General features: G+C 40.2%; 2 protein-coding genes across 6 annotated transcripts in view; both read right to left on the bottom strand.

Annotated features, from left to right (window-relative positions):
* Positions 1–288, bottom strand: part of Adad1 (adenosine deaminase domain containing 1) — a 44667-nt gene extending 44379 nt beyond the window's left edge. Inside the window, exon 1 of the mRNA XM_027955860.2 lies at positions 128–288. Within this exon, the coding sequence (XP_027811661.2) occupies positions 128–248 (121 nt within the window). The 5' untranslated portion in view covers positions 249–288. The remainder of the gene's footprint in view (positions 1–127) is intronic.
* Positions 289–7013: 6725 nt separating this feature from the next.
* Positions 7014–27480, bottom strand: part of Bltp1 (bridge-like lipid transfer protein family member 1) — a 200419-nt gene continuing 179952 nt past the window's right edge. For all 5 annotated transcript variants that reach the window (XM_071614729.1, XM_071614732.1, XM_071614730.1 and 2 more), the window contains 13 exons: positions 26661–26840; positions 24510–24647; positions 23519–23776; positions 22463–22613; positions 21926–22083; positions 21606–21798; positions 20970–21187; positions 16755–17006; positions 15531–15734; positions 13335–13529; positions 12794–12928; positions 10279–10441; positions 7014–7738 (listed from right to left, as the gene is read on the bottom strand). In XM_071614729.1, the coding sequence (XP_071470830.1) occupies positions 7522–7738; positions 10279–10441; positions 12794–12928; positions 13335–13529; positions 15531–15734; positions 16755–17006; positions 20970–21187; positions 21606–21798; positions 21926–22083; positions 22463–22613; positions 23519–23776; positions 24510–24647; positions 26661–26840 (2462 nt within the window). In that variant the 3' untranslated portion in view covers positions 7014–7521. The remainder of the gene's footprint in view (positions 7739–10278; positions 10442–12793; positions 12929–13334; positions 13530–15530; positions 15735–16754; positions 17007–20969; positions 21188–21605; positions 21799–21925; positions 22084–22462; positions 22614–23518; positions 23777–24509; positions 24648–26660; positions 26841–27480) is intronic.

The following is a 27480-nucleotide window of genomic DNA, read 5'->3' on the forward strand; positions in this document are numbered from 1 at the left end:
GACTCAGCTGCAGAGAAATGTCTACACCTAACATCCAGGGCACACTCAAATCAGAGGCTCAAAGGAACTTATTCCCCTTCCCAGAATCCTAAGAACTGGGGCACGATTACAAATGAAGAAGTCCTACCGGTCACTTGTGTAACCTTGGATGCCATACTCGACAAGCTGCAGCTGTCCGAGGAGGAGTATCCTGTGGATATGGTCACGGTCTGGGCTGATGGCTGAACTGGCAAATTCTTTTTCAGCATCTGAGCAAAACTAGGGACCCTGGAATTCTGAAACCAGTCATTATTGCCAGACGTTTTCTCACCTACAAACCATGAGAAAATTGGAAGGGGAAGAAAAAAGTAAAATACTGCGAAGCCGAAATACTCGGGGAGAACCCCCCAAACCCTAGTTTCCACAAATGCCTTTTCACACAGTCCCATGACCACAGCCAACCCTCTTCAGTCTGCTCGTCGCGTTTCAGCAGGCGCTGACCCCTTGCTTCCCAGGAGAGAGGGGACATGGGCCCGAGGCGACCCCCACCCCCGGGGATGTGGGGCACAGGAAGCCAAGCCGCCCGCTGAGGACTCAGATCATGGGGCTGCGGGGACACGGGAGGACGCCTCCCGCGCAGGCCGAAATCCCCAGAGCTGCGGGGACACCAAGGGCCACCGCAAACTATAGGACTGCGATAACTGCGAGGGGCACCGCCCGCAAACCCCAGGGCTGGGGTCCTTGGGGTCCCCGGGGACGCCGCCCACGCAGGGACACCAGCAAGGCCGGGCAGCAGCGCACGCCCCCTCTCGGCCGACGCCACCCACCGAGGCCGTCCTCCCCGCCGCCCTCTCGGCTGGACCCCGCGGGCAGGCGCGCGGCCAGGGGCAAACCCAGCCGCAGGCCCGGAGCTCGCCGGCTACCGCCCGCTGCCGCCATGGCGTCCTTCTTGGCGTCGACGCTCGCCTCAGGCCGCTCTGCGCCCGCGCACGCGGCTGCCGCAGCCGCGTCTTTCAAAGCCGCCGCACGCCCCTGCGGGCCCGGTTCTACGCCCCCGTGACCCGCTCGTCCAATCACCAACGGTCCCCGCGGCCCGCCCCCGCTCGCGCCTGCGCAGTGTGGCCGCATCCGCGCCTGCCCCGGGCTGCCGTGAGGCCTGGGTCGACGGCCGGAGACGTCGACGGCCTGCAGCTGCCGGTCGACGCTGCCCCTGCGCAGGACGCCGCGTCTCCACCTGGGCCTTCCTGCACGGGGCGCCGGGGCGCCGGGGCGGCCTGCCGTCTCCCAGCTGCGGCCGAGCGGGCGCCCGGGCCGGCGTGGCCTCCGCGGCCTCCTTGGCTCGCGCTGTGCGGTCGAACTCGCCGTGGCCGCGCTCAGGGCGCCGGCGAGCAGAGGGCGGTCGTGAAGGCGGCGCGGATGGCCCGAGCGGCAGGTGCCACGTGGGCGCCGGCACCAGGAGAGCGGCCGCCTCAACGTGGGGTGGCAAACCCGGTGTGGATTTTGAATTCTTTGCGGTCGTAAAAGTCGCCAGAGGAGCCAGGAGGCTTTACCTGAAGGTGCTGAAAACGTTCTCAGTGGTAAAGAAAGAATTCAGGATTGAGTGGCGTGGCTCCACTCAGTGGCCATTGTCGGGAGTACGCCGTGACGGCGAAGCCCGCGTCTTCCCCCAGGGCTGGCCCTCGGCGAGGGGCACCCACCCGGGCACCCGGGGCACCCACCCGGGCCCGGGGGCTGCGGTCCCCAGGGCTCGGCTCTGAATCACCGTCGGTAGGGCTCCAGTCACTCAGCCTGGGGCGGCAGGGCTACCAGGTCAGGCAGGCCCAGGGCAACCGGCCGCGGGGTTCCGGATTCGGTGCAAGAGCACAGGCCAGGACAGACGGGACGCCGAGTGCTGTGGTCAGTTCCTCGTCGTCACGACGAGAGTCGGATGGCCACGGCGTCGGGGAGCTGGCTGGCCTTGTCCCACAGGGGGACCAACAGCGCTGAGCTGAAGCCAGGGGACAGAGAAGCGAGGTTTCTCTGTGGCGATTTTCTCGGCAAGGCTTACGATGAGTGACCAGGTGACGGGTCAGGCTGCCGTTGTGTCCATTCTTGGGGGTCGTCTTCTGTGAGTGTTGGATGAGGGTGTTTCCTCTGGTGAGGTCGATAAGCTCCGTGCCTGGTGTTCCTGACCTGATGGGTACACGTGCTCCGGGTTTGGTTTGATAAGTTGGCCTCAGTGAGCTGTCCGATGGTCTTTTGCTTGTACAGACAAGGTCAAAGTCCTTGTGCCTTGGCACCTGTATTCAAGGTGGAGTCATTTATAGCAAACTACTGCTTCTCAAGATGGAACTTGGGGTTAGGCACAGCCTGAAAACCAGTCATACGCACCAGAGCAGCTCCAGGTAGGCAGTTACTCTCCACTACCATCTACTATTTAGATGGAGAAGTTTTCTCAAGGGTTAAATTTATTCTTAAAAACAAAGGAAGGAAAAGGACAATAAAATTGATGGTAGTCTACCTCATTGTAGCAAAAAGTCACATCCATCCATAAATACATGCTGAAATTGGAAAAAATTCCATCCCTTCCATTATGGAATGCATTTTCAATAAAAGTGTATTTTCCTTTAGTGATTATCAAGATGTGTTGATTACCTTGCTTTGATCAAGTGCCCGTTAATGATTATAATTGAGATTTTTTCTTAACATTTAGACACTAGGTTACAGGAAATCAAAAGTTTAAGTGTTCCTAAGAAGTATAAAGATGATGCTAAGTAAAAAGAGATGTGATTACATTAGGATCAACTGTGAGAGGAAACCTGAAATGGAAGTAGAAACTCAAAGGGTTAAAGGAGTAAGGTCAAAATTATGTATATGTAATTTTGAAAAACTTTAGGTTTATGCAGCAGTTGTGAAGATGGCTGAGTTCATTTTTTAAGTTATCTTATATAACATGGCACATTTGTTAAAACTAAGAAATCACGTTGGTATACCACCACTAAACTGGATTTCACACGTTTTTTAGCTAACATCCATAGTTGACAGCATTCAGGTGACCACATTGCATTCCTTAATTTCTTGTAGTTTGAGGCAATTTTTCAGTTTTCCCTTGTTTTTCACGACCTACATTTTATGAGTACTGCTCAGTTATTTCATTGACTAGTCCTCATTCATTCCACAATATTTAATATGTATCTTTATCTAGCCTTGATTTTACTAGTAGTAGTAGTTACTTTGGTTAGTAAATGGCCGGCTTTTTGTTTGGGCCACAGTGCTCACCAGCTCATGCAGGCCCTGCTCCCCAGACCCCAGCACACCACATGCCTGGTGGAGGGGCCTTTTTTCTGTTTTATTTCAGCACAATTAGCATGTCAAGTTTAGCACATGAAGGTTGGAGAGAGATGGCATATTTGGAGGACAGTTTTTAAAATACGCTTAAATTTGCACACTGCCTATCTTAGTTTTAATTGAGACTTGCCCAACTTATGCTCTGGGTCGGATGATCCACAATTTGGAGAAATCCCCAGTGAGTTAACGTGTAAAAGGAAAAACAATACTGTTCAATTTTTAAGGTATGTCAGTGTGATTTAAATGATTCATGTTTCAGGATTACTCTGAACATTGCTTATGTACTGGTTTCGGTAAGAAAACCTCAGATTTGACACCATATGGATATCACTATTACCAACTGGGTATATGAAAGTCCACCAGATTCTGAATACTTGCTTCCACATATTTCTGAATACTGATGTCAATGTAGCCTCACATTGAATGGCCCAAACTACATGTGGTTTGCAACATTTGACAACTTGCACTGTAGTGCTCTCATCTTTCATCTTGATGGGACTCTTCCTTACCCTTAGCCAGGAAAATGCAGGGAATTGGACATGATGGTGAATTCATTAATACACACCACTGTCTTTAACCAAGTTGCACAAGCCAAAAATCTAGGTGCAAGCCTGTAGTAAGGTGGTAAAGGGTACTAAGCCAAAGGGAAAGGCGGGGCTCCATTCTGCTGGCCAAGTCCTGTGTCTTGGGAGAGGCTTCCTTAGTCTGAGGAATGGGTGCTCTTCCTGAGATGAATCTAGTTAATATAAATTTTCTGGCCATGTCCACAAATTATCCTTTCTTTCCCCGCTCCCATTCCCTCAGGTAGTTCTGTTGGCCATTTCCACAAGTCCTGAATGTGTCCATTTCTTCCCATTTCCATGGTGACCACTCTCATCCAAGCAACTGTCATTTTTTGCTGGGACTTGTACAATAGTCAGCTAACAGGTCTCCTGCTTCCCACTCTTGTTTCTCCTAACCAACCATAACCCATTTTCCATTTTTCTTTCAGAAGAACTAATAAAAATTACATTACTTAGATCTAAGAAGTGGATGAAGATACAAATAATGTGGACCAGAGTGTTAGATTGTGGTTTATGTGGGTTTTGGGAGTTAGCACTGTTAGACTTGGCTGTTCATTTATTTCCCATTTACTAATTTATCCAATTATTATACTGATTAGTATGGCTACCTTTTGTTCTTTAAACTTTTTTAATATCACTTTGTTCCAAAAAAATGCCTCCCCAAATCTGGTAGGTTATGTGAAAGCTTTTCCATAAGTCACCAGCTGAGCAAGATGTTGGAATATGAGTGCAAAACTTTTCCTGGTTCTGATGCTTAACTCTGATCTAAATAAGTAGACAAAATTCCCTAAAGTCAGACTAGAGTACTGACCAACTGAGGATGATTCTAAGCCTGAAACCCCCGAAAGAAAAAATTAGAAAGTTTCTTTAATGAATTCAGTGAGATTGGTGAGTATTAGCTCTTGGTGAGCAGAGTTCACAGGGAATCTGGGCATGGCACTATCATCTCATAGAAAATGCCCAGTCCACCTAAGTGGCTGGGTTTCTCTTTTAGAATGTTAATAGGCAACAGTCCATAGTGAAGATGGAGAGGTGATTTAAAAGCAGTTCTGTGAAACTGGTTCACGGATCCAGACACTCCAGGACCTGTTCAGAGTTCTTTGACAAGTACAGAAATCAAGAGTATGCCTTAGAAATTTTTATAGCAAATTGACAGACTACTGTGGAACCTAATAATAAAAATTTGAGCTTGTATTATATTTTTTCATTTTGAATAATTCTTAATTATATTTTACAAGGTTATTGCTTTATATCAGATTTAAGTTTTAAAAAATGGTTGTTCACTACAGATTGCAAATTATAGGTCTCTAGTGAACCTAAAAGCACAAGTTTTACATATAGGAGCATTACATTATGGAAATTTTACAGATGATATGGATGTATCATGCGATTCACTAGAATAAAACAAGGTACATGATACTCAAAAAATAATTTTAACGGCCTACCTGAAAACTATAATCTACACAGCTGGGTCTATGTTGCTTTTTGCATTTAAGAGTAAATCTTAAGGGGCTGGGGCTATGGCTCAGTGGTAGTGCACTTGCCTGGTATGTGTGAGGCACTGGGTTCGATTCTCGGCATATAAGTAAATAAAGGTCTTCCAACAACTAAAATAAAATATTTTAAAAAAAGAGTAAACCATACTATTCCGCTGAGTGGATGTGCCAGTATTTAACCTGTATTCTTGTTGGACATTTGAATAGTTTCCAGCCATTTATTACAAAGAATATTGCTATATACTAAATATTCTTGTATAATCATTTCACACATATGAAAGTGTATCCAGTGAGACTGCTTTTATTAGGAGATGACATGCCTTTGTGGTGTTAACTGCTGTCCTTCAGAGGGGTTGTACCAAATTATATTCCCAACAGCACTGAACAAATGTGCTGGTTGTCTCAAAGCTTTATCCAACAGAGTCATAGGTCTTTTGAATAAAGATTTTATTATTTTTTATTTGGTGCTGGGGATTGAAACCAAGAACCTCAAACATGCTAAGTATGTGCTGTATCACTGAGCTACACCTCAACCCAATAGGTTTATTTAGAATTGCTCTTCTTTTTATAGCACTTTTAATAGGAAGTGCCAGATATAGGATAAATTTATATTTATTATATTTTGGTGACCATACCAATAATATTGAAAGCCACAGAAAATTATCATTTAGAACTACTGGCATTCTGTTTATCTTTGAAGCAGAGAATTAAAACCTAAAAATGATACTCAGGGTACTAATTTCTTTAACTAACCTCTAGTTTGTTTTATGAAGTAACTTTCTGGCAGTGTTTTCTTACATCAAGCAGTGAGCTTGATGAATGAAGTATGCTGGGGTGAGCAGGGAGGATGCAGATGGTAAGATGATACAGCATAACGAATACAGAATCAGGGGCTGATTCTAGGACTTCAGTTATAGTTGAGTTACCACATGGCTGTGAGTGTCCAACCTTTGAGTCTTAATTCCGCTACTCATGCTTACTAGACGTGTACTCTTGCCAAGCACCTTTGCTCCTCTGGAGTTTGTTCTAATCTGTCAGAAATAATACTGTCTGTCTATCTGTGCAAGGGTATTCTTGAGCTGTTCCCTGGCTCTGGGTTCTGCAGTTCTACCATTTACTCAATTTTTTAAATATCTTTATTTTATTTATTTATTTTTATGTGGTGCCAAGGATTGAAGCCAGCACCTCGCATGTGCTAGGTGAGTGCTCTACTGCTAAGCCACATCCCCAGTCCCCCATTTACCCAATCTTAAAACTGACTGCACTGACTTAGCTAGAGTTCCAACCAACCTGAGTTATGGTCACTATAGCTACCTTTGAGTGATTGGATATTGCCACTCTTTTTTAAATTACACATGTACATCATACATGTATGTACATTACATATAACACTGCCTCCGTATGCAAAAAAGAATACATACAAACGTATGTCAGGAGCACAGTACAATAATAACAGCTGTGAGCAGCTGGCTCTCACCCATTACTGGAACAGCAGCTGCTGTCTCTGAAGCCTCTGTCGGGCCCTGCCGACTTCTTCCTTGAGCTACTTACTATCAATCAGTCACCTATAAAAATATTTGATGACTGTGACACAGGATGGACCTCTATTAATGATAAACTATGAAAGGTGAGAAAGATCCCCAAACCGTTGTAGACTGAAACCATTATTGTGACTTTATTACAATAATTACAAACAATATTTTAGTGGTAAACATCATAACACAATTACTCAAACTATATACATACAGATATTTATACAAGTCTACATTTAAAAAAAAGCAATTAATGTCCTCCCATCACATTATCAACAAGAATTTTTTTTCTAAAAGTTATGGCCAATAGCAAGAGAATTCACAGTTATTCTGCAAATATTTTAAGGATGCAGGAATCATATTGCACATAATACAATTATAACTCCTAATGATCAAATATTTATATATTTTAATCTAGTTCATCACAAAATTTACATTATCATGCAATAATACTTCACTGTACACAGAATGTTGGAACTAGAATAAACATTAACTTGCAAACTTTTAATACAATGGCCACAAAATTAGAATTATTTTAAAGTTACAATTTAAATTAAAAAAACACTCCAGTGTAGCAGAACTTAATGGACACACTCAAATCTTTTCATGGATCAAGTTACTCTCCTAGTGTTCTTCTTTGTCTTTTCCTTTCTTTTCCTTTTCGTCCTGTAGTGCAGTGCCAAGCTTTTTGATAAGGACAGACAGAACCTTGTCCAGTGGGTCCATGACTCCTCTCTGAAGCCATTTAGGAATGGTTGTCCTGGCATGATGAAAGCCCAATTTTTGAAGAATGTAATCAACACCTACTGGATCAATCTTTCTTCCAGTCCAAGAAATTAATCTAAAATAATTATAAATGATAATTGTTAAGGGGTAAAATGCCCTAACATAGTCCTGATGGCAGGTCCAAGAACATCACTGACCCTCCCTAATATACTCAGGGCATTTGAATAACTGAGCCCATAATTCCTGTACTTACTTAATATTAGCATTTGAAAATAACGTAGTTGTAGTAGGTGTACAATCCTTGATTGCCTACTATAGCAGACAATAGTGTTCTCAGTCATTTTAAATGTTTAAACGTGCCTCGGGTTAAAGATTTCACAAGCTTGTAGCATGACAAGGCAAAAAGGCACAACTTACTGAGTGCCATGTGCAGAGTGGTTTCCCCATGCCCGGTACTGCCCTCCACTGTGTGGAGAACATGATAGTTGCCTCTGAGTGGTGAGACACTCAGAGCTTGCAGAGGAACTGCATAGCGCAGTTCAGTGCCCTCCTCCCTGCTTTTCTCTTGAAAACCACTGGTTTTAGTCATTTTCTCTCTGTTCTAGGTTTTTCAAGGACAGCCCCTAATAGACAGGTTAGCCCCAGGTGTTGGGTGCTTTCTTGGCGAGGTAAGTACATAGATCTGCTGACTATACAAATCCAAGGCACCCCTACCCCACCTCACCCGCTGAGCTCTGCATCACTAAAGCCTTGGAGGCAAGTTCATCCTGGACTCTGCAGTAGAAAGCCACTTGCTGGCAGACATCCAGCAGTGGCTTTCCACTGTTTCCACTGTTATCGGCTCCATCAGCACCACAACTTGCCCTTTTGTTTCCAACCATGCTCCCCCACTATCTCAGTTGGCCCTGAGCTCCAGTGGTGGATAGCAAGCAAAGATCTCCTGAAACTCAAACTGTTACAAGCATTTTGCACTAATTAACTCATTTAACCAGTGTGACCACTCTGCTGAGGTTAGAGAGGAAATGAACAAAGAGAGGAGAGGATAGGTTTTTGTCCCTAGATCATTCCATTACTATGCTGAGCTTACAGCAGAGCTGTTAACCATGTTCAGTACCACTATACAAAATTACTTATTGTTAGTTTGTTTAAAAAAGAATATGGCAACTATTTTTATAGTGACTTGAAAATTCGTATATAATCTATTTAAATACACTCTAAAAGATACTTAGTCAATTATCAATTACATTATATATTTAGACTTGCAAATAAAACCAGATTTTTCAGATAGTTTTTTGCACTAGGACTTTTGCAAAATTTCAATACTGTTCCTGCATGTACAGTTTGGATCTGGAATGTTCCCCAAAGGCTCGTGTTTTAAAGGGTCGGTCCCCAGTGCAGCAGTGTCTGTCTCTGCTTCCCAACTGACATGGGGGGACAGCTTTGCTCTGTACAACCTTTTCGCCATGTTCTGCCTCAGCATCAGCCGGTAATAGCCAGCTAACCATGGACTGAAATGCTGAGAACCTGAGCCAAAATTAAATCTTTTCTCCTTTAGGTTGTTTTTCTAAGGTGTTCTGTCACAGTGACAAAAAGGCTAAAACACAAGCAATGACAATGTTAGTTTCTCCCGTCAGAGTGTTCTGCTATTTTGGTTATGACAGATTTTACTGAATGTGTATTACTTATTAGCACACAAAGTCAACAGTTTCTGCTTATACAGATTCCATTATATAATATAATTTAGTTATTTTGGAATTATTATTCAGACATTTATGGCACAAAACAACTGCATAAAATCTAAATCATTTTTTTAGAATATTTTTCTGGGGTGGATGGATTTTTTTTGGGGGGGATAGTTATAATTTGGTTAACAAAGCAGATGGGAGGAAAGGGGAAAAAATAGGAAAGAAAGTGAACTCATAAAGCAAGTACCAGTAGTGATATGACTATTATCAAAGAAACTGCTTTTAAAATTTTGATATGAAAACAAGTTGATATAATTGGAAACATGACAATATGAGTCAGTCAGGGAACCTGTATCTGACAGCATTAAATTCAACATTTTAGACCATGGTTTTATACTGTTTAATATCGAATCAGGACACTGTGACGCCGGGTTCTACTGCATTGTTACAACATGTGTGCAGTAGGAAATCGCAATGATTCCTTAATGATGATGTATGCTTTGACTGCATCTGCAGCTACCTGAAACACCTGAAAACAATATCCTGGTTGAGAAACTGAGATATAACAGTGAGAGTGGGAGATGTTCCCAAATGTCACCAGCACACCTGATAGCAATGAGCTTTCCTCAGTGTTTGCTGCCTATGCTTCACACAGAATCACTTAGGAAAGCAGGATCGAGGTGCTGAAGTCACCATCAGAAGTAGAAGATCACCAGTGACCAACTTCTCCATGTACTGCGTGTGTGTGTGTGTGTAGTTTCAGATGGACAGTATGCCTTTATTTGTTTATTTTTATGTGGTGCTGAGGATCGAACCCAGTGCTTCACACATGCTAGGCAAGCGCTCTCCTACTGAGCTACTCTCCAGCCCTCCATGTTTTTTGGTAACCATGTTTGACCTATGCTATGGTCAGCCTTTTCCTTGCAGTGTTGCCTTAGGTAAGGGTAAAACATGCACACCCGTTACTTGCCTAAGAGTGGGTTCCAGATGCCATGTGTTGCACATAAAATCTCTCCAGTCCACAGTGGTGTAAGAGATGCTATCTTCTCGGTCTTTGTCAGAACTATCATCATGCATAATAATTGGGCTTTTCTGTCCTGGTCGAGTAGATAAAATCCGAGGCGGAAAGATGGCTGTAATGAAATCATAGGTTGATATTACAAATATGCATCTTACGAATCATAAGTCCCCATAGGAACAGAATAATTGGCTCCATCTCTGCTTGTATGCATGACCTTGACAAACCTCATTTAATCACATTTCTTAAAAAGTAGCATTTCAAGTATATCATAAAACAAGGACCAGTTATAAGTACTTCTTGAAAGAAAATGTCAACACCCATGGTGAAGCTGTTTATTTGACAGCAGGCACAGGGCACTCAGATTTCCTCAAGGTGGCTGGTGATGGACGACTGCTTTTTACAGCTTGAGATATGCACATACCACACAATAATTCTATAGTTTCTGTATGTTGATGGCTACATATATATTTGAACAGTGGTACTAACCTAGGAGCTTTTCATGTAAGTAGTCTTTTTATTTTTTATAGTGAATGCTCAAGGAAATGTTTTATAAAAGATTAATTTTAGGTTGGCTGTCATAAATCAAATATATATACAATCAAATCTAAGACAGGTAACATATAATAAATATAGCATTTTTATTGGAGCACAAATTTCAAGACACAAATGACATAAAAAAAATTAGTTAGGTCATTTGATATGCATTATGCAGCCCCAGTTACACTTCTGTGGGGAATGAGCTGTAGGACCTTCCCATTATGCCAGAACGTGGGTGGGTGTCTTCACTTACTGCCTGTCTGATCCCTGTGCTTTTATTATTGCTGGTGGTTACAGGACTACAATTTATCTTGATGTTCTAGAACCAGGATGATTCTTCTGGTCCAGTCTTACATGCTGTTCAGTGTTTTCTCAGGAATGTTTATGCTTTTTTTGCCCAAACGAATTACTTCCAGTTTATAATAAAAAAAAAATATACTTACAAGTATTAAAAGATGTTTATAATTGCAATCCCCACAGATAATAATACTGTTTTGTAAATTGATTCCCATTGAAATCATGTTTTACAACAGTTTAAATTAAAAGAGATTTTTGTTTTAGAAATAGTTGATGACGCTCTAAGAACAACACAATATTTCATAAAATGCCAAAAGGTTTCACATAGCACCTGAGAGACATAAGTTTGGCAGGCTTTTAAATCTATGTAGACTAGAAATTCATTCTGAACTTCACAAGTTTTATAATCTGTTTTACTTTATCTAAAATTTAAATACCAAATCAGAGGGAAAAACAAAAGGATTACCAGTTACTGGTGCACATTGGTGGTGCATGTGAAGACTGGATCTGCTTATGTAATGCTGCCTGTTATGTGATTTCAGTCATTTTACTCCAAGTTGCAACTGAGGTCTGACAGACTGCTTCCAAACACCTTATTGATTTTACTCTCTCACTGAATTTTGGCACATCTTGACTGAATAGTAATGAAAGAGCAATTCAATTTATGCTATGCTAACTGTGCACTTTCAATGTGTTCTTTTTATTCCTGAAATATCTATAGGACAAATTTTGCATAATTTCTTCATGAAAAAAATGAAACATTATAGTGTGATCTGAACAAATTACATTTATTCCAAGATAGAAGCTATTGTTTTATTATTGTATATATTCATATTTGAACTGCAACAATTGTCCGATGAATATTGGATGAATAAATGACTACATATTTTGGAGAGCATTACATATCACATTTCAAATTGCTTCTTTTTTTTTTTTTTTTTTTTTTTGTGGTGCTGGGGATTGGATCCAGGGCCATGTGCATGTGAGGCAAGCACTCTACCAACTGATCAATATCCCCAGTTCCTACCTTGTTTTTTAAACAACTACAAGGTACTATAATACCAATTCCACATAGATTTTATTTTAGGGTTGTTATAGTTTCTTCATGAGCAAACTTTTAAGTTCCCAGTGAACAAGCCCATGTTAGCAAGTTCATGAAAACAGAACACCACCACCATTGGGTTCCAAATAATTTGTTTATAAAAGTACAGTGTTCTCAGTTTTCCAAACAGATCAATCTAATTCAATGTGTTTTTTCTTCTAGTTACGTACATAACACATACTATTTTATTATGTAGTTGTTTCTTTTTAGTCATTTACTTAAACTTACAATATTTCCTACTTTGCAGAAATCTCTTATAAGGACTAACTGAAAATGTGTGAGAGAATGTACAGGAAAACACTGCAAAGTATAAAACATCAGTCAGTGTCAGATACAGTTAGAAAAAGTGCATGTGCTAGCAGATACTTAGAGCCTGCACAACAGCCATGCTAAAGCTGTTTACTGATATTTGAGGAAGGAGATATAGTCCACCCTTTTAGCACTAGACCATAAAAATCCATTTAAGTGGCATCAATAGCTGCCTTTGCTGCAGCTTGAAAGAAAAAAAAAAAAGAACATGCGGCCCACCTTTTTCTTTTTCTTTGAGATAGGCTGACACTAAATCATGGAGAAACATGATGAGCTCAGCATCCATGGTCACACAGATGTGGTCCGTGAATTCTGTCACCACGCTGCATTCCACCTTTGGCTTTAGGCTGGCATCTGCAATGGTGAAGTTCTGTTACAGTGAAAGTCTTGGTGACACGAGTCCTCTTCCCTTTAATAATGAGGCAAGCAGTGCACCTGCACGTGCCCACTTGAAATGCAACTACATATCACGAGCAATCTGCATGTGATCAACAGAAGGGTGGCAGTCTATCAAGCAGGTTCCTTACAAGCCTGGTAATGAAGTCCAATTATTCCCCATTTCACTTGGGAGAAACAGGCACAAACAGGCTAAATATTTGTCAGAGGACATGTTATGGTAAGAATATCAATGAATGTGACTTTTAAAATCAATTTCATTAAATTTCTGCTAATATTACCAAATAACCTGTTAGAAAAACAGCTTGTTCCTTCAGGATTTTCTTAGTAACCTTAAAAACTGAACATTTTTTCCTCCATTTACCTTGTAATGAAGGTTCTTGTGGTTCTTGAACATGGATGGACTTAAAGTCAAGCTGCATCCTTGGTAGTGCAAAGATAGTCTCTGTTTCATGGTTGTAGCTAGAACCTCCTCTGAATCCACTCAACAAACTGGAATTCTTCACAGTAGTGCTATTCTCTGTGTTATTAGCATCAACGTTGCGGAGCAAGTTTAGTTCTATGTGCAGAACATAAGGATAAAAAGTCAAACCAATGGGCACTGAAGAGCCTCTGGCTTTCAAGAGACTAGAATACACGGAATGTCAGTCATTTCAAAAGCTGCAAGAATCAAGTTTAAAAATGCAGCCATGTATGTGTGTGTGTGTGTGTGTGTATCACTTGTCAAGACCAAAGCTTTGAAAAAACCTAATATATTTTTGTTTCTCAAACTTTAAAATGAATATTATTTTCAACTGAATTTCACATGTCTGAACTTGAATTTCATTAAGTCCAAAGTATCCACAGATGCATTACCTCAGAATTCAGGACTAAATATGATCCTGACCTTGAAATTAGGTACAAGTTCTAGTACCTAATAATAGCACATACATATGCTATGGGTTACACTACTGCTGTCTTATAAAAGTATTTTTCTAGGTACACAGACATCAATTCAGTACGCTAACAGTGCCATGGAATATCCCAGTTGAAAAGAATCCCATTCCTTTGGAAGGTAGGATAGTAAACACAGACATAATCTTCTAATTTACTTTTTCACCTTCATTTGTATTTTGATTTTGTAACAGTATCTATTTAATCCCTAGGGTCACTTATTTCATGATATCTATTCCCCATGGGATCCAAGTCAAATTTAAGTCAAACCTTCAGGCCTCAGTGTGTTTCAATCTATTCAGTTTTCCAATATATCAGATGATTGATAAAAAGAATGTGGTAAACATAAACCCCAAAACAACCATAAAGGAAGAGCTACCTGACCATGTTACCACAGGACTAGCATATCTAATCAAATGGGAAAACAAAACAAAACAGAAACCACTCACTAAAGCACCTCTTCAAACTGGAGACTTAGCTGGGTTGGTGGTACAGGCCTGCAATCCCAGCAACTCAGTGGCCTCAGCCAACTTGGGAAAGTGTTCTGGGCTCAATCCCTGGTACCAGTAAGTAAGTAAACAAAACTTATGACTTAATAGGAATATTACACTAACTTCTGTTTTGTTCTAGCTATGTAGAACCTGAGTTTGTGACATTTTGTTACTTAATTATCAATTCCCAAACCTCCAATTTTTAGTGTAAATATAAAATATATTTCAATATTACTTTCCAAAAATATCCCCCAATATAATAAACTTCATTTTATTTGTTTAAAGCCAATCTTATTTTGAATGTTTTCAGTTACATTTAAAATAATTTGATGCCCCTGTGGGCTGCTCTGGTGCTGAATGCCCTTAATTGTCCATGCCCCACCTGAAAGAGAACAAGGACTCTGGGCCACAGCCCCCAGCTTTGCCTTCTTTCAGCAGGAAGCACTTTGGAGATGTCATCACCTGGTTTTCCACGGAAATGGAGTGCAGAAATTGACAGTGGGGAAGTGTAACAGAGTCCATTTCATGCTTCAAATATAACCCTGGATGCTCTGCCACTGCAATTTATTTTTAAAATGGACATTTCCTTCTTTTCCTCTCTTCCTACTCCTCCCTAGTCTCTCCCTTCCTAATCTCAGGGGAAATAGGATTATCCTCTTCCATTAGACAGAGTACACACCCACCATAAGAATGAAATAATCCACACTTTGGAGATGGCACCAGAAGATCTCAGAAATGACTGTCTCCCAAATTAACAAGTGAATTACAACTCCAGACAGAGCACACATGGAATGCAGCCTTTGAATCACCATTTTAAAAGCCTCTCTTAAAAGTTCCTGCTGATGAGCAGAATCACAGCCTTTGGCTTTCTCCTTTGCTAGCAAAGCAATGAACCGTCTTCTTTTTTTTTCCCCCCCAAAAGATAAACAAGAATCATAAAATAATTTGAGCCCATGAAATGTTACACTACCAGGTCAGAGGTTCATGTACCAAACAGTCACCATGTTGACATAAATGAAAAGTGAGAACTGTGTAAAGAAATGAGAGCTCCACCTCCTCTTAAGATTCTAAACACAGTCAACCAAACACCAGAAGGAAAACACAAAGGAAATCCCTCTCCAAGACAAGCTGTTCACCTTCATTCCTGGTGGCTGTAACATAATTGAACCATTCTTTCACACTTGCTACTCCATGGGGTGGATTTTCATGGCGACGCCGTGTGATCTTGGTTATTGTTGCCATAGGACTTTCCAAGGCACCACATGGTTTGGTAACCATGGTGTTATGGCCCAGATGGAAATCCAAGGTTTGTACAATATATGTAGAATGATCACTAGAACCTAGAACAAAAGAAAAAGGAAACTTTTTTTTAAAAGTTGTTGATGGACCTTTATTCTTTTATATGTGATGTTGAGAATTGAATCCAGTGCCTCACACATGCTAGGCAAGCAATCTACCGCTGAGCTATATTAGATTTAAGAAATAGTGGCCTTGCTATCTTGTGGCCTCAGAGCAACAAACTTAAAATCATATGAAGACAGGGAAGGCCATAAAATGAAGAATAAATGAGAAAAAAAAACAAATAATTCTTTTAGTTGCAACTAGATTTATTCCCAGTGAGATGAAGAGTATCAACCATTTTTTTCCCCTTTCATCCTTCATCATTAAGAACCACTGAGTAGAAAAAAAATCAAAGTCCAAAAGAACTGGGTTTTATCACTGTAATTAGAGAGGTAAAAGCACAGCCTTCCCTGCAAATTTTAAAATATAGTCTTTAATGGCCAAGAATTTCTTCATCCTACCATGTTTGATTTTTTTTTTTTTTTTTTGCAGGGGGTTACTAGGGATTGAACTTAGGGGCACTTTGCCACTGAGCCACATCCCCACCCCTATTTTGTATTTTATTTAGAGACAGGGTCTCACTGAGTTGCTTAGCACCTCATTTTTACTAAGGCTGGCTTTGAACTCACGATCCTCTTGTCTCAGCCTCCCAAGCTGCTGGGATTACAGGCGTGCACTAACACTGATCTTGTTTTAATAGGAATACTTATAATACCTATTATCATGACTAAGGCCATACACAGCAGCACCAACTTGAGGAAACAGTAAGATAGTAAGATCAGAAATATGTCATTGACATGTTCCAGACTTCACTGATACACTGGCAATGAACTCCTTAATATTCCAGGTACATGATAACACACAGAGATGGACTTCAGAAGTATAAAAAAAATAGACAAAAGATTTGAGAATGGAAAAATGGTTTGTTATTTATAATCATATCAGAAAATCATAGTCTGGAAAAGTATACACAGGTATACAGATGCACAGAAAAATATCAAAAGTATATGTCAGTTTACCATCTTCCCAGATTTTCTGAGCCTCAGTCCAAAAAGCAATATTTGGTTCTTCTAAATGAAAAAGGGCCCAGGATTTTGAACGGAAATTTGGACCATGAAAACAAGCCAGTGTCATATGATTTCCATGTAAGCTCATTGATCCTCCAAACTGCATTCCATCTTCCGGTAATGGGATCTGAAATAAGGATATGTGGCATCCTGATACCACCTTCAATACTCCAGGCCAATGTCGATGATGAGCTGCATCAAGCACTGCAACAAAACCAAAAAACATTGACCTTGAATTGCCTCATAAGCATCCTGGATGGACCAGGCAGGCAGCAGGTGGCCCCTTTCTACAGATGAAAGTGACTCAGATAATGAATGAAGATACAACACCGGGCCATCATTAAGCAAAAGTGGAAAAGATGCTACATGAGGACGGACAGAACCAAGGAAAGCAGTAAACTGCTAACAGTAATTACAACTCAGATTTCTATAATGATTCACGATTTACAAAGTGCTTTTGCAAAATTCTCACACAACAACTAAAATAATTCTATAAACTCAGTATTCCACCTTGACCCTTCAGTGAAGAAGCAGGACTGTGGAGAGTCCAGTTCTGCTGTTTACTCTTCCTCACCCTGCCTACTCTGCTTGAAGTGAGGCTAGGAGTAGGAGCATAGGGAGCTTATTAGAAATGCAGATTATCAAGTCTATTTCATGCCTACTGCTTCAGATCTGCATTGTAAAAAGGTTTTAGATGCAAATTAAAATCTGAGATGCACAAAGAAGACACCAAATTCATATTTCTATTTTCCACTTATTCTAGGATGTTCTTTTTGCTTGTTCCCCACACCTTTCATATGGGATTTAATGAAGGATCATGCACTGTATTTAGTTTTCTTTAATCTAAAATAATTGCCTATACCTGATGATTGTTTTTCATAACAAGGACATGTTATAGAACATCCCCCAATTGGTAAATGCCTGGTATCAACACTAGTTTATATAGGGATTAGAGGACAATATTAATGCAACCACAAGAAAGACACTGACAAAAATCTAGAAGTAGGGTATTCTGAAGGACAAGTAGCCAGGTCCCTTTAACAAGCTGGGTCACACAAAAAGCAACCTTACCAAATGAGAGAGTAAAGGAAGAGAACAACCAGATCCAAACTCATATCTTGAACTGGATATACTGACTTGGGTGGACCACTTGTAAAAGGATTTTTTTTTTTTCAGGTCAGTCACAGAAATTTGAATGTGCCATAGGACATACATAATAAGCAAAATGGAAAGTTGGAGACTGTTAATTAGGAAAGGGTAATAAAACAATATTAATGACATTTTTTTTAAAACGTATACATAGGTACATAGATGCACAGAAAAATATCCAAGTGTGTGCTCTAAATTGTTCACAGAGTCAATTTGTGTGTGGAATACAATGTTTTCATTTTTTGATTGTAGTTTTCAGTTTTATTTTTTCAATGCTCATATAATACTTCTGTGATAAAAAGTTATTAGCTACTTGTCCTACAGAATACCCTACTTCTAGATTTTACCACTTTTTCCTTTTACCACTGTTAGCCCAGTTAAAGTCACCATCACCTCTTGCTTGGACTCATGCAGTGGCCGCCTTAAGGTGGAAATAGGAGTACGCACTTAACAATGGTAACTACTGAAACCTCTCCTTACTGCCACTCTCAACTGCTCCACACATGGCCAGAATGATGCTTTTAAAGGCATATTTTAAGAAGTGAAAATACATATGTTCAAAACTCCAACAGCTTCCAATGACTGATGACTGACAATCCTGTCTGTGGTCAACACCTCTGAATTCATGTTCACCATTCTCCTCATTGCTCACTGGCACTTGCCACAGTGCCTGCCTTAATGGTTTTCAAATGAACCAAGTCTGTTCACATGATAGGAGCTTTAGACCCTCCATGAACCCTGTGCCAAGAACTTTCTTCCTCCAGATCTCAGCTTCACTCTTTCATTCATTCACATTTCTACCAAAATTTCACTTCAGAACAGGCTTCCCTGATTGCCCATTCTAAAGTAGCTATCCTTATATCTTAGCATTTTCTTTTTTAAAACATTATTTATTTATTCTAATTTGTTATACATGATGGCAGAATGCAATTAATTTCATATTAAACATAGAGAGCACAATTTTTCAAGTCACTGTATACAAAGTATTTCCCCACCATTCGTGTCTTCATACATGTGCTTAGGGTAATGATGTTTAACTCATTCCACCATCATTCCTACCCCCTTGCCCCCTCCCTTCCCCTCCCTCCCCTTTGCCCTATCTAAAGCTCCTCCATTCCTCCCATGCTCCCCCTTCCATTGCCATTATGAGTCAGCCTCCGCATATCAAAGAAAACATTCAGCCTTTGGTTTTTTGGGATTGGCTAACTTCACTTAGCATCATATTCTCTAACTCCATCTTATTTACCTGCAAATGCCATGATTTTAGTCTCTATTTCTATATTCTTCCCTTTGTTCTTTTCTCAGCACTTCTATCTTAAATTATTTCATATATTTAATTAGCAAATTATTTATGGTCTGTCTCTCCTATTACAATATAAGCTTCATGAGGGCAGGGATTGTACCTACTACTAGATCTCTTGTGACTAGAACAGTACCTAAACACATGTTTTTTGCTTAATAAAATATTTGCCAATTACTGAATTACTGAGTGAAAAATATTAATCTAATATCAGTTAATAAATCCAAACTCAGCTATTTTGAATGCACAGCCAGTGTTCCAAACCAGAGCATGACATTGTCATAAACAATACTTAGGGGCATGGGGTGGGCAGGACTGCAGATGAGCTGTGACAGGGAAAGGAGACAATAAGGACAATGACTTCCCAAGTGGCTTCTCACTCACTGGCAGGTAGGAAGTCAGTCTCTTTCTGAGTAAACGGGATAAAGAGCTACAGGATACTTCCTAAATATGGCTTATACATTATTATTATTTTTAATTAAGAATACAATACAATGTATGTTTTTGGTGTGTTTGGTACGATAATTGTATTTATGTGGGTTTGTCTCTGTGTCCTCTATTCTGTACCATTGGTTTACAGGTCTATTTTGGTGCCAACACCATGCTGTTTTCATTACTATAGCTCTGTAGTATAGTTTAAGGTCTGGTATAGTGATGCCTCCTGCTTCACTCTTCTTGCTAAGGATTGCTTTGGCTATTCTGGGTCTCTTGTTTTTCCAAATAAATTTGGAAAGTAGATTGCTTTTTCTACTTCTATAAGGAATGTTGTTGGAATTTTAATTGGAATTGCATTAAATCCATATAATGCTTTTGGTAGGATGGCCATTTTGACTACATTAATTCTTCCTATCCAAGAATATGGGAGATATTTCCATCTTCTAAGGTCTTCTTCAGTTTCTTCAGTGTTCTGTAGTTTTCACTGTATAGGCCTTTTACCTCTTTTGTTAGATTGATTCCCAAGTATTTTATTTTCTTTGAGGCCACTGTGAATGAGGTAGTTTTTCTAATTTCTCTTTCAGAGGGTTCATCACTGATGTGGGAAAAAGGTACACTCATACATTGCTGGTGGCACTGCAAATTAAAGCAACCACTCTGGAAAGCAGTATGAAGATTCCTTAGAAAACTGGGAATGGAACTACCATTTGATTCAGCTATCCCACTCCAAAGGACTTAAAATCAGCATACTATAGTCAGGCAGCCACATCAATGTTTATAGAAGCTCAATTCACAATAGCTAAATTGTGGAACCAACCTAGATGGTTGGAATATTATTCAGCATTAAAAGAGAATAAAGTTATGACATTTGCACGGAGTTAGAGGATATCATGCCAAGCAAAGTAAGCCAATCCCAAAAAACAAAAGGCTGAATTGTTCTCTCTGAAAAGTGGATGCTGACTGACAATGGGTTGGGGGAAGGCATGAGAAGAATGGAGGAACTTCAACTGGGCAAAGGGGAGGATGGGGGAAGGGGCATGGGGGCAGGAATGATGGTGGACTGAGATGGACATCATTACCCTAGGTACATGTATGACTGCACATGTGGTGCGACTCTACATCGTGTACAACCAGAGAAAGAAAAGTTGTGCTCCATTGTGTATCATGAATTGAAAGGCATCCTGCTATCACGTATAACAAAGTAGAAAAAAATAAATTGAAAAAAAAAAGAATACATTTAGTGAAAGATAAAGCATATACAAAAAATTAATTCTAATTCTTACATTGTTCTTGTGAACTTTTCTCTAGGTTGTTAGTCACTGTCTTTGGTGGAAGATAAGGAACTGGTCCCCAAGTAGACAGAGCTCGTTTGCTGGTGTCAAACTGTTGTGTGAAAAATTCCTGGAGCTTCATGCCTATTTTTATCAGGTCTGGTGTTGTTGATCTTGATATCATTACTTGGAAAATATCCCATTTCAAATCTCCATGGACAAAAATCTCACTAGAACATAAAACATAATCTTTATCATATATCCCACAGAAGATAACTTAAACATATAAGAAGAATTATCTTTCCCACCCAACTTTTTCATTTGTATTAGTTGCATAATATAAAACTATTCTGCACAACATATGAAGTGCCTGTGTTTTTCTCACTGGGTGAAAAAAAATGCATTAAAAACAGTCACAAAAGTGTTCCGAGCTGGGTGTGATGGTGCACGCCTGTAATCCCAGCAGCTCACGAGGCTGAGGCAGGAGGATTATAGGTTCAAAGCCAGCCTCAGTAACTTAGTGAGAATCTAAGCAGCTTAGCAAGACCCTGCCTCAATAAATAAAAAGGTGTGGGGATGTGGCTCTGTGGTTAAAGACCACTGAGTTCAATCCCTAGTATTTAAAAAAAAAAAAAAAGAACAATATACCTTTTATCAGTCAGGCTTGAGTCCAGTGTGTTATATAAGTTTACTTTCCATTCATCTTGAAGCTTAAGGTCAGCATTGCTGAAGATGCCCATGAGGATACTTGAGCCCATGTAGTCCACACGAGCTTCAGTGGAACCCATGGTAATCTGAATTTTGTGACTGGGTTGCTGATTTGGGTGTTCAGAAATATGAGCTAAAATAAAAACATAATTACTTTCCACAGAAACATTTATGGGAAAACGGAAAAATCAGTTTTCAAAAAGCATTTTTCAATGTAATTTTTAAAAGTATGCTACATGAGTCGAGAAACTTCAACATACCAACCATCTCCAAAGCATTGACGTCAATGGTCCCTCCAACTACTCCTCCTTTAGAATCTAACTGTGACCTCCCCAGCCCAACAGACATGCTGATCTCCCGATCGCGATTACTTCCCACTGACAGACGACCTTGGCTCTTCAAACCACTAGTTGTCCAACTGAAAAAAGGAAAAAGCATTGTTAAAGAGATGGTTGCCAATATGGTAAATTAAAAAGGGAGTCAGATTAATAAATAAAAGATTAAGTTTGACAATGAAACAACAGTTCTTAAAAAACTATTGGTAACAGTGATGGTGAAGCTTTCTTCCTAGGTAGAAATTGACTCTATTTTCCTTATAATTTCCACCCCCTTTTGGAACAGGTTTTGTGCTGTTTTATACTGTGGTATCCTTACAATAAAGCCATTTTCAGGATGAAAGCATTTGTATCTCTAGCTGGTGTCTGCACTGTCTCAAACTCTTCAGTACTACACAAACGGTGGAGCTGCTTTACTCTGAGGACAATGACAACGACTGCATTTCTCTCTTGATAGCTTACGTGGTATTTCCCATCACGTTACTCATATTCATTTGCACGTTCAGTTGTTTCAAGTTGATGGCAAACACGACAAGTGTCTCCCACGGGGTCCCTTGCTGGCTTGCTGCTTTGTTTGATTTGTTAACAGGAGTTGATGTTTTCGAAAGTGAATCTGAATGAAGATAGAAAAATGAAATACATGTTCGCTCCTATATGTGCCAAGTCCATTACAAAGCAGAAACCGTTCTCATCTCCATGATCCAAAGGGAAAGATGTGACATTCCTATACTGAAACCTAATGTGGATTAGCTGTCACACTGCCTCTGAAGTAACAACACGTTTGTGAAATGCTTACCAAGCCCAGCAACCTTGCTTCTTGGAAGCTTACAGGACTCTATGGCCCGCTTCACAGCAGGAATGTGGCTGTGTGCAGAAGAGGAGCACACACCACTCATCACCCTCGGGCTTTCTTCAGCAAGGAGAAAAATCCTACGATGCTGCTGTCGAATAGAGTACTCAACAGCAGGGACCGTTCTGAAATGCAGAGGCTGGCTGGGAACCTGCCTTCTGCATTCAAAGTAACTCAATATGTAAAAGAAACCCTGTACTTGCTCATACCTAATCTGACCTGGTGACAGAACTGCATCTCCCATTTTTATATGTTGAGGTACAAGTACAAGGCCACAGCCCAGTACATACAGTTTTAAAAAGTACTGATTGAATGAAAGAATGACTAAACAAATACAAGGATTAACTTTTAACATCCAAGCATCTTCTGGGAGTTTTATGAGACTATAGGTGTATTTCTGAAAACAACTGTGCCATGTGGAACACACAAATATAGTCCTCCTCTCTTCCTAGTTCCTTAAGGAGCTACGAGCCATCTATTGATCTCTTCTGCTGGCAGAACTTTCAAGTATTTGGTATTTGTTGTTTCTGTGGATTTTTTCTCCCTAACTTCTTATCATAAAAGCCTCAAGAATGCATCCCCCACCAACTGGGGCAGGAGTCTGTGAGTGACTAAGATTTTTATCTGGGAACACTGGAGGGCTACTGTAATAAAGAGAGCAGTGTCACCTCTTTGAGGAACTGAAGAATCAGACACACTTCTTGACCTTATGGAAGCAGGTGATTTCAGGCTCTGTGCTGTAGTCCCTGGTGACATGCTGCTGTTCGTCATATGCTCATTGAATACATTAGGTGACTGAGGCATGTGGGTGAAGGAGGCTGACTGGCTTGGCTGTTCCCACGTCCTGCAGTAAGCTTTTCTTGATGATTCCGGGGAAAGGTGCTGGCTTACGCCTTCAATGGAATCAGGTGTTCCAGGCCCAGAAGCTAGTGCAAGAGTGGAAAACAAAAGCAAATACAAAAGTAACAAAGCAAAGTTACTATGTTATCAAATAACTTAACTCATCCACCATCTCTAGCCACATTACACATTCCTTCTAGTTCCCCATTTGGCAAGTAGATGGCAATTTACAGTTTGTAAAAAAAAAACAACAAAAAAAACCAGTACTGAATTCTCACATAACTCTATGAAAAGTGCAAAGAGGTCTTCTGGGCCCATTATACAGGTGAGGAAATAGACCCAGTCCTAGCATTTCTTGTATTTTCCACTATATTAGGCTAAACATACTCTACACTTCTACAAATCTGCTTAAGCAAAAACCTACAACACTATCTTAGAACAAGAGACAAGCGAAAGCATAGCAGCAGCATGTTCCCAACACTTTTTTGTTTTCCATGCCTTAAATAACCATAATTAATTTGGATAGTTAAAAAATATATTTCTGCATTTCCAGAGTTTATAATGATTACAGCATAATTATTATAGAATATAAAATGTCAGCTACACTGTGATTTGAGAGGGCAAGACTTCTGTTTGATTCTATGGTGCCCCTGGTACCTGACATGTTAGAAGGGCCCAACAGATGGTTTTCGAATGCCTGACTGCATCACATGGTACAACTTACCAAGGAGGACAAAGTTTCTGTCATCAAGGATGGGTCTTACTACGATTATAACCAAAATTAAAAGCAACCTAATTATAGCCACACAACAAGCTTACTTGGCAAATTTATTGTTTGATCTCCAAGGAACAGACGTCTTGCAATACTTCTTCTATACCAGGCTCTCGGAAATGCCAGAATTTCACTGAGGCGGCGCATATCATATTTAAAGGAGGCAGACCCTATATCACAAACAGCTAATACATAAATAAAAATTGTTAGAACTTACAGATTTCCAAGACTTTCAATATTTTTACATGGAGGGTATCAGATATATCATACAGATGAATTATGCTTAATTTATGAAAATATCAAATTATCAATTTATGAAATATCAAAATAAGCTATATATTATGCTTAACAAGTTATTATATCCTTCCACCAATTATAGAAATAATGCATTATGGGACTATTAGCTCCACTTCCTCTTTTAAGGTGATAGCAAGTTGGATTATATTATCACTGTCTTGATGTTCTCAGAAAACAGTCTCAGCCAGCTTTACACTTTAATCTAGGACTTATCTCAAATATGCAAAATGTACCAACAGGATGAGCTAGGATATCACCTTCCTCAAAGGGACCTGCAACCTAAAGAGCTGTGCGCAGGGACCATTAATTTCCTTCTGGAGGGTTCTTCTCTGAGCACTCCACTCCTAATGTACGTGTTCCTCTTCCCTTTCTGCAGCTTCTGCAGGACACATGTGCCCACGAGGCCCTGAGCCAGCCTTGGCCCCAGCCACTCCAACCCTGCCCCTTATATGTCCCACAGGAATTCCTTCTTTTCTGTCCATTTTATTTCAATCTAAGTTAGTGGTATCAATACCCCTTTTAAAAAATATTTTAGTTATAGATGGACACAATATCTTTATTTTATTTATTTATTCTTATGTGGTGCTGAGGATTGAACCCAGTGAATCACATGTGCTAGGCAGGTGCTCTACCACTGATCAATTTCTTTTTGATCACTTGGGCTTAAAGCCTGAGGCTCCCCATCCCCTCCACTGCTCCTTAGCAGCCTATCTTCAGGCTGAAGGTTCTCCTGCATCCTCCTGAGCCATTCCCTGCTCTCCGCTCTCACTGCCACAACTCAGGCTTCCATTTACTATTGTTTGGTGAGATTCAATAGCCTCAAGCAATCTTTCCCCTCCCGTCTTTCTTGCTACCACAAAACTCTCTAAGATCATCCCATTTTGTAAAAGCCTCTAATGTCTTCTCACTGCCAGGATCAGAACCTGATTCCTAATGATCACCTTCCAAATTCTGATCTTGACCTACATTACTGACTCTATCTCTATCCAATCCTTTCTCCTTTTGGACCTTAAATGATGAGTTTGCCCTGTGCTTCAGTCACAGCAAACAAAGTATGCTCCAAAGGCATCCTATTCTGATTCTCCTGTGACACTGAATACTGTGTTGCTTCCTTTGAGAACATTTCTCAACTTTCCAGGTCTTGCCCCAGTATCATTTCCTTAGTGAAGCCTCCCTTAATCACACATAAAAGAGAATTTATTGTTTCCTCCTCTTTGTACACACCTCTGCTATAGCATCACTGTCCTGTGCTGCTGTCTGTCTGTCTGCATGAGACCTTGCTCTACTCATGCCTGCTCCCCAGCTGCCCAGCAGAGTGCCTGGCCAACAAACCCTGTGGAACACAGGCTTGGTGTTTGCTGAGTGAAGACTGGGTTGCATGCACACATCACACTGAGATCAGTAATCACAGTTTTCTGATTTTTTCAAAATATTCCATATGCATTTAATTTAAAATACTCAAGTCACAATTTAAAGAAAATGAGTGGTCTCCCATATACTATACTATAGCTAGTGACTAAGCTGGCAACACCCATGCTCCCAAGTCGAGACCCTGATACCAAGGAAATGTTTTAAGCATTTACAATTAGAAAATCCAACGAACAAATGAAAAGTCAGAAATGTTACCAATTCATGGTAGAGAGGAAGTGAAGAAGCATTTCAGTTATCTAATCAGGCCTATTTTGGCTTTGCCTAATGTCTTTTTAACTAAAAATGACAGTGCCAATACTGCCCGCACTGATACACTTGAAGACAGCACTGGGGTCTGAGCCCATTTCCCCCTGAGTTTGCCTTGCCCTAAAGCTTTCTATTAAGCATGTTTCATTTTTAAATGGTGAAAGCAGAGGTCACTATTAATTCTGGAAAACAATACCTTAATTAAATTTTAAAAAACTATATACCAGATATATTTATTAGCGTAGTGTCCATTTTGCTTGTAGACTTGCTTATAGATTGACTTTCAAAAAATGAGGCACCTCCTGAACGCCTTATTCGAGACAAACTCACTTTCACAAATTCAAGGTTTATACTGAGTGAGTCTTTTCGACCAGTGACTGAAGTGGGCTCCTCATCCACGTTACCTAAAAAACGACAACAAAAAAACCCCACACCTATATACACACAAGGTCATCCAGCTAGATGAAGCCGATCCCCCACACTGCAGTATGCCATCAACCCCAATCACTTAGATGAGATAGTGGCTGTGGCAGAGCATCAGTGTCCTCCCAGCAGGCGCACAGAATGAGGGACTCTCAAAACCCCTCCTTCAATGGCAAAAGTTGGAACTGACATGGAATGTGTGTCTTCATTATCTGTCCAAATGTAAGTGAAGCAATCGTAGCAAAATTTTATGCATTTTTAGTGTTTCGACTGCACTTGAAAATGTCATTAAAATTTAATTTCAGTAAATAATTGACTTAATTAATAATTCTCATTTTAAATTAACAAACATGACCGAGGCACTTAAAATTTTACTTTATTAAGAATATAGTTTCCCGTACAAATGTGGATTTGGTAAGATTTAAACATAACACGTAAGCTCTAATTTCTGAGTAGATTACTGTACTGTGTAGAAAATATTTTCAATTTAAAATCCACATATAGTTAATTTACTCAAATTCCTTATTTCATATTTCTACAAGATGTGAAATAGGGACAAAATTAATATTATCAAATAGATAAAATATAAAAAACTTCTGATCTTAGTTTATATCCATTATT

The sequence above is a fragment of the Marmota flaviventris genome, chromosome 7, assembly GCF_047511675.1.
Source record: "Marmota flaviventris isolate mMarFla1 chromosome 7, mMarFla1.hap1, whole genome shotgun sequence".
In the NCBI taxonomy this organism is placed as follows: domain Eukaryota; kingdom Metazoa; phylum Chordata; class Mammalia; order Rodentia; family Sciuridae; genus Marmota; species Marmota flaviventris.